Raw genomic sequence first — 8,337 nt, 5'->3', positions numbered from 1 at the left:
ACTAGATAAAGAAGAGTTAATCCCACAGGTGAAGAACGGTGTTGCGAAGCATGTGTTAACCTCTAATAGTATTGATAGCTTATTGTGTTTATGCTAGGCTTATCATTCGCGCCCCGCTGCCCTCCGTGGTTCTGTTTATTTCACGTGGCTGCAAGTGCACGCTAGGGTAGGCCTACGTTCTCCAAGCTGCTACCATCTCTACCCTCTACTATGATCTCCCTTTTAAGTGACCCGCATCAATGGTGCATGTTATCTCTTTTTCTTTGCGAATACACAAATATTGCATATCTTTCCATTGATAGAAGAAGAGTGACAACAATACGTTATGACCGCCTACTATCCCATGTACACAAAAGGCCTGGAAGCAAGCAGAGGAACATACATAGAGGGGTTTGTTCAGCCCCCAAAACAAGACTAAGTCTCAGGGATGATATTCGCTAGCCCTGCGATGCCAGCCCTGGCCCAAAGCCACGCCTCATCTTGGATGGTCTTGGAGACAAGAGAGATAGAGGGCCGATCACCATCAAAGATGCAACCATTCTGATGTTTCCAGAGCCACCAAGCAAATAGGATAATGAGTGATGATATGCCCTCGTGAAGCTGAGGAGGGGCTGGATCACAGGTAGCAGCCCACCAAGAATGGATGGGAGTATCGACATTTTGGGGTTTTGCATAAATGTCATTTAATTCCTGTTCTGGCAAATAATGAGCACTCGATATGTCCTACTTTCTAGCACAAGTCATTCTGAAATTCAAGGAAAATTTCGCATGACCTTTGGTAAGAACAGGACATATCGAGTGCCTAAAATTTGCAGGAATGGAAATGAATCAACATTCCGGTAAAACATAGGCACTCGGATTTGTTCCCTACAAAATGCATCCATCCATCTAAAGAACATACATGCATTTACATATATATATTAAAAAAGAACTAAACCTAAAACTGAACAGAGAGGAGAGGAGGTGCTCATGGTGGACGGGGCGGGAGCGAACGGGAGAGGGGGACGCGACACAAGAAAGCCTGCGTATTCCACCGAGTGAAAATTTACATCATCATATCTCATATAAGATTCTTTGATTCAAAAGAGATAATAACATAAAAATAATTCACAATATAATTTTCAACAACATTTTTATATTTTTATATTTTATTCGACACCTAAAAAATTTCTACATTAAAAAAACCTATTCGATACCTTAAATTTTCTATTCTATTTCTAATTTTTTACTGAAAATTTTCTATTATATTACTAGTCTTTATATTGTATTCCATTACTATTTTTTATATTTTACTGTTTCTTTACCTAAAACATTTATATATTCAAAAAACCTATTTGATACCTAAAATTTTCAATTATATTACTACAATTTCTATATTTTACTATTTTTTTACAGAAAACATAGAGGAGAGAGGAGGAGGGAGGAGGGAGGAGAGAGGAGGAGGATGGCAGCCGAAGGAGGGGGGAGGATGGAGGAGGGAGGTGGGATGAAGGAGGAGGATGGAGGGAGGAGGGAGGAGGGAGGGCATAGAGGAGGAGGAGGGAGGATGGCGGCCAGAGGAGGGAGGAGAGAGGAGGGAGGAGAGAGGAGGAGGAGGGAGGAGAACAACTTTAAGGAGGAGGGACGAGGGCGACAGGTGGAGGAGGGATGCTGCTTACGGAGGAAGGAGAAGGGCGGCGACGACAACGAGAGGAGAAAGAAGCATGAGTGAGTGAGAGGGTCGTCGTTGGAGGAGGGATAAAGTTGCCACAACAGTAGCTTGGGGAAGAAGACCCGCGGTATTGCTATGCCCATTACGTGTAGAGCTCTATCATGCACCAGCCCTGCTGCTAAATGGGGCCCACCAGCTAGCCCTGTGTACTAGTAGTGGCAGCACTTGGTATAAGCCCTGCGCTATAGCTACCATGTTAGGTGTAGCGCGGGTCTTATACCCAGCGCTGCCACTATGGCTCGACCCGGGGGTTCTATGGGGCCCACTTAGCAGCAGCGTTGGGTGTATACACCCGCTCTAGTACTAGACCTGTAGCGTGGTGTTTTGACCCGCGCTACTACTACTTAACAATAGCGCGGGTCACTTACCCAGCTCTACTGCTAATTATCTACTCCCTCCGTACCTAAATATAAGTCTTTGTAGAGATTTCACTATAGACCACATACGGATGTATATAGATGCATTTTAGAGTGTACTTTCACTCGTTTTGCTTCGTATGTGGCCCATAGTGAAATCTCCCCAAAGACTTATATTTAGGAACGGAGGGAGTACCTGTAAGGTATTTCCTAGTAGTGGTATATTGGCCAAGATTCAAAATTTGGAACTATAACTCATACAACTTCTAATAACTAGAGGAGATATAGTTTAATACGTGACCTTAGATATGAAGCATTAACTTGCATATAAACATCAGTCGAGAATATTATGTGGGGATATGACTCACTAATAACCAAATATTCGTGACTAATATTGATTTCCCCTTTATACTTGGGCGAAGATCGGCGCAGATTTTCTGCGTGTGTGAAGGCGGTGGAGATAGGTTGTCCATTGTCCACACTTACCTTTTCCCAGCTATAAATACCTCATCATACCAGGCATACCAGCACCCAACCACCAGACTATCTAGCGGGAAGAGCAGGAAGATCCCCAATCTCCTCCAGTACCATCTGGCTCTAACCTTCAGGTACATGTTCCATTATTTGTTTTCCTGCCTTGTCTTATCATCAGGCTTCTGGTGCTTTTAGTGTCCACGCTTTACATACCGGAGAATGTTAGAGGTGGATCTATACCAGTATAGGGTGGAAGTATGCATTTTAGTTTGATCTGTTAATCAATATCTTCGTTGGTGTTGTTACCACCCATCTATATGCATTTATGTATAATTGTTGGCATGTTCATTGTTTATTTTCCACGTTGATGTTATCTAGGCGGATTGATTCTTTCAGTCCTACATATCGTATAAAAAGGAATGATGATGGGAAACTTTACATGCATAGCACAATCGATCGTTCTCTATCATTGTTTTCATTTGAAATACACAATTTTGTTTCATTGTGTTATGCGATGTCCTCGATTAGTTAAACTATGAGTTTAGTAATATATTAAGATTTTGTTAGTTGATTATTTTCAAGAAAAACAATATGCTTGAAGTACTAATTTGGCATGCGTGGATCAAGAATAAAATATATTGATGTGTTTGCAATTTGTTTAGGTGATCATGGAGCTCAAGGCCAAAGGATTCACCTCTATCAAGGCACTACTTGTAGAGGACATTGAAGTTTGTAGGTTGGTCCTCTCAACGTTTCTGCTCAGACTTCACTGTGAGGTTACTCTAGCCATGAATGGGAAGGAAGCTGTTGATTTGTTCCTTGAGGGGAAAAAGTTTGACATTGTTTTGTTTGATAAGGATATGCCCGTCATGACTGGTCCAGAGGTAATTAATTCTATATCGTCAAGTATTTGGCATGTATTTATATAAATATAATCCATTTATTTACCAAAAATCAATATAATTTTTATATTGCTCGACAGGCAATTGTGAAGATCCGTGCTATGGGGGAAACTGATGTGAAGATTGTTGGGGTTTCTGCCAATAATCATGCCATGGAGGCGTTCATGAGTGCTGGTGCTGATTTATTTGTGCCCAAACCAATAAGGATGGAGGCCCTCGGTCCTATCATTCAGGATGTCATCAACAAGAAGACGAATGACATGGTCTAGCACAATTCATCTTGCTTAAGTGATGGAGGAAATAATAATGTATAACTTTTTGATCTATGTTTGCTTCAATCTCCATTATTGTGTTGCTTGTTCAATTGTATCATTTGATTTGAGAAGTTCATGTTAATGGAAAGACATCATTGTCCATAATAATAAGGTACTTATGATATATTGGATCGATATAATCTACAAGTCTTTCTGTTTTTGGCCAAGGCTTCTCACTAACTCAAGATTCATGTTGTGATTTGTGTACCCTTTTGAAAGGAAAGTTATTCTGCTATCAATATTTTGTAACTGTTATATGATCTGGATTAGCAGTTAATGGCCAGTGTGGTGTATCCAATTAATGTCCACTATTATGAATCCATCACTGATCCTTTATATAAAACTATTGGTATACTCCCCCATAACTCTGCCATGTCCATGTAAGTTAAATTAACTTTCCATGCACCCATCCATCTGCTTGAGAAAGGTTTGACTACTAGTGCATCTATGGATTGCAGCAAGGTTCAAAGACCACTTATTCGAAATCTTAGCATTTATGGCATTAGCACATTTATTTCCCGACCTTTCTCCTCTTGTAACGTCAACAAGCACAAACGTTGGCATTTGGCTCTAGCCCCGCCATTCAGCCTCCCTATTGTCGATGAGTTATACACCTCAAATCTTACAATCTACTATGAGGTTTTTAAGGAAGTATAGAGGAGCATTGTGTCATATCCTACTTCTAGTGATTGGCATCAACACACCATACATCCAATCGGGTCCACACAGAAGAAAGAGCGCACGGGCGAGCTGCATAAACGAATTGATCAGAAAGGGAGCGAAGCTTGCTTCGGAAATGGAGAAGTAAAGTTAGTTTAAGGATCTATTATCTTGTTTGAGGAGTGATGACCCACAAGTGTAGGGGATCTATCGTAGTCCTTTTGATAAGTAAGAGTGTCGAACCCAACGAGGAGCAGAAGGAAATGACAAGCGGTTTTCAGTAAGGTATTTTCTACAAGCACTGAAATTATCAGTAACAGATAGTTTTGTGATAAGGTAATTTGTAACGGGTAACAAGTAACAAAAGTAAATAATGTGCAGCAAGATGGCCCAATCCGTTTTGTAGCAAAGGAAAAGCCTGGAAAAACTCTTATATGAAGGAAAACGCTCCAGAGGACACATGGGAATTATCGTCAAGCTAGCTTTCATCACGCTCATATGATTCGTGTTCGTTACTTTGATAATTTGATATGTGGGTGGACCGGTGCTTGGGTACTGCCCTTCCTTGGACAAGCATCCCACTTATGATTAACCCCTATTTCAAGCATCCGCAACTACAAAAGAAGTATTAAGGTAAACCTAACCATAGCATGAAACATATGGATCCAAATCAGCCCCTTACGAAGCAACGCATAAACTAGAGTTTAAGCTTCTGTCACTCTAGCAACCCATCATCTACTTATTACTTCCCAATGCCTTCCTCTAGGCCCAAATAATGGTGAAGTGTCATGTAGTCGATGTTCACATAACACCACTAGAGGAAAGACAACATACATCTCATCAAAATATCGAACGAATACCAAATTCACATGACTACTTATAGCAAGACTTCTCCCATGTCCTCAGGAACAAACATAACTACTCAAAAATCATATTCATGTTCATAATCATAGGGGTATTAATATGCATAAAGGATCTAAACATATGATCTTCCACCAAATAAACCAACTAGCATCAACTACAAGGAGTAATCAACACTATTAGCAACCTACAGGTACCAATCTGAGGCTTTGAGACAAAGATCGGATACAAGAGATGAACTAGGGTTTGAGAGGAGATGGTGCTGGTGAAGATGTTGATGGAGATTGACCCCCTCCCAATGAGAGGATCGTTGGTGATGACGATGGTGATGATTTCCCCCTCCCAGAGGGAAGTTTCCCCGGCAGAACATCTCCGCCGGAGCCCTAGATTGGTTCGCCAAGGTTCCGCCTTGTGGCGGCGGTGTTTCTTCCCAAAAGCTTGCTTATGATTTTTTCCAGGATGAAAGACTTCATATAGCAGAAGATGGGCACCGGAGGCCTGCCAAGGGGCCCACGAGGCAGGGGGGCGCGCCCAGGGGGGTAGGACGCGCCCCCACCCTCGTGGCCAGGGTGTGGGCCCCCTCTGGTTGATTCTTTCGCCAGTATTTTTTATTAATTCCAAAACGTGCCTCCGTGAAGTTTCAGGACTTTTGGAGTTGTGCAGAATAGGTCTCTAATATTTGCTCCTTTTCCAGCCCAGAATTCCAGCTGCCAACATTCTCCCTCTTCATGTAAACCTTGTAAAATAAGAGAGAATAGGCATAAGTATTGCGACATAATGTGTAATAACAGCCCCTAATGCAATAAATATTGATATAAAAGCATGATGCAAAATGGACGTATCAACTCCCCCAAGCTTAGACCTTGCTTGTCCTCAAGCGGAAGCCGATAACGAAAAATATGTCCACATGTTTAGAGATAGAGGTGTCTATAAAATAAAATACGGACATGAGGGCATCATGATCATTCTTATAACAGCAACATATACAAGTATTGTCATATGATTTCTTATGCTCAAGTAATAATCTATTCACAATGTCAAGTATGAATCAGAAACTTCGTTGAGAACCAACAAACTATAATCTCAGTCATTGAAGCAATTGCAATTTATCATAACATCGGAAAGAGCCAATATCAGAGCTTTTCAGCAAGTCCACATACTCAACTATCATTTAGTCTTTCACAATTTCTAACACTCACGCAATACTTATGGTTATGGAGTTTTAATCGGACACAGAGAAAGATAGGGGCTTATAGCGTTGCCTCCCAACCTTTTACCTCAAGGGTAATGTCAACAATAATAGTTCATGCTAACTTACATCCAATTGGATATATATATCAGGATCTTTCCAACACGATGTGCTTGCCAAAGGATAAAATATAAAAAAGGAAAGGTGAAGATCACCTTGACTCTTGTATAATGTATAAGGCAAGAATAAAAGATAGGCCCTTCGCAGAGGGAGGCAGAGGTTGTCATGTGCTTTTAAGGTTGGATGCACAAAATCTTAATGCAAAAGAACGCCACCTTATATTGCCACTTGTGATATGGACCTTTATTATGCAGTCCATCGCTTTTATTGCTTCCACATCACAATATCATATAAAGCTTATTTTCTCCACACTAATAAATCATGCATATTTAGAGAGCAATTTTTATTGCATGCAACAATGACAACTTACTTGAAGGATCTTACTCAATCCATAGGTAGGTATGGTGGACACTCATGGCAAAACTGGGTTTAAGGGTATTTGGAAGAACAAGTAGTATCTCTACTTGGTGCAAAGACTTTGGCTAGCATAAGGGGGAAAGGCAAGCTCAACATGTTGGATGATCCATGACAATATACTTTATTTCGGATATAAGAAAACATAACCCATTACGTTGTCTTCCTTGTCCAACATCAACTCTTTAGCATGTCATATTTTAATGAGTGCTCACAATCATAAAAGATGTCCAAGATAGTGTATTTATATGGGAAAACCTCTCTTTCTTTATTACTTCCTATTAATTGCAACGATGACCAAAACTATGTTTGTCAACCCTCAACAACTTTTATTCATCATACTCTTTTATATGTGAAGTCATTACTCTCCATAAGATCAATATGATCTCTTTATTCATTTTATTCTTTCCTTTATCTCCTGAAGATCATAGTAAGATATTCAAGCCCTTGAGTCAAAACTAATCTTTATTATATAGCTCACGGACTCGATTACATAGTAGGATCATAAAGCAAAAATCAAAACTAGATCATACTAAAACTTTATTCTACTAGATCAAGATATTACTAAAAGGATCGAACTAAGAAAAACGGTAAAGATAGGAGTGTGATGGTGATACGATACCGGGGCACCTCCCCCAAGCTTGGCAGTTGCCAAGGGGAGTGCCCATACCAGATACTCAGTTCTCTTTTGCCGGTGAAGAAGATGGTGGTGATGATGGATAGTCACACATCGAGCGTAGGAGATCCTCCAATTTGCGGATAATGCCCTTGAGTGCGGTGATATGCTCCTTCAACAAGACATTTTCACGTGTGAGATACTTGTTTTGTATGTGAGCTAATTCAATCATCTTGAAAGCTTCAATCTCCGTTGGGGTAAGAAGATTGTGATGAGGTTGAAGGATGTCTTCGTCTTCTGCTGCCGGAACTCGATCCTCCATGGCCTTCTTGATCCCATCATCCTTCTTGATCTCCCCGGGTTCTTCTCTATTCAGCTCTATCTTCATTGGCCAAGCATCGTTGCCCTCATTGTTGGAGAAGGGGGACGACATGATACCTGGCCTTGACAACTCCGGCAGAAAACAGCTAAAAAAAAACAGAGGATATTTGCGTGATACGGTGGTCAAAACCTTCGGGAGATTATATAATGAATTTTTACCGACCAAAAGAAGTATCGTGCAAGAAAACGGAGTCCGGAGAGCACACGAGGTGCCCACATGGCAGGGGGCGTGCCCAGGGGGGTAGGGCGCGCCCTCCACCCTCATGGACGCCTCGTGTCCTTCCCGGACTACTTCTTATTTTCCTATTTTCTTAAATATTCCAAAACGGAGAAAAATTT

The 8,337-nt window shown here is 41.0% G+C and overlaps 1 protein-coding gene across 1 annotated transcript; it reads left to right on the top strand.

Moving 5' to 3' along the window:
• Window positions 1-3,209: 3,209 nt before the first annotated feature.
• On the top strand, window positions 3,210-3,712 carry LOC123048506 (two-component response regulator ORR42-like). Its single transcript, XM_044471594.1, has 2 exons — window positions 3,210-3,425; window positions 3,524-3,712. Exons 1-2 carry the CDS (start codon window positions 3,210-3,212, stop codon window positions 3,710-3,712), a joined length of 405 nt encoding a protein of 134 aa, XP_044327529.1.
• Window positions 3,713-8,337: the final 4,625 nt, after the last annotated feature.

This window comes from Triticum aestivum, chromosome 2D (assembly GCF_018294505.1).
Source record: "Triticum aestivum cultivar Chinese Spring chromosome 2D, IWGSC CS RefSeq v2.1, whole genome shotgun sequence".
Taxonomy (NCBI): Eukaryota; Viridiplantae; Streptophyta; class Magnoliopsida; order Poales; family Poaceae; genus Triticum; species Triticum aestivum.
The sequence above is the reverse complement of the archived record's forward strand: the minus strand, read 5'-3'. Positions and strand labels throughout refer to the sequence as shown.

Coding starts and splice junctions, on each gene's coding strand:
- LOC123048506 (XM_044471594.1), top strand. CDS start 3,210: ATGGAGCTCAAGGCCAAAGGATTCACCTCTATCAAGGCACTACTTGTA. Junction 3,426..3,523: donor CCGTCATGACTGGTCCAGAG/GTAATTAATTCT, acceptor ATTGCTCGACAG/GCAATTGTGAAGATCCGTGC.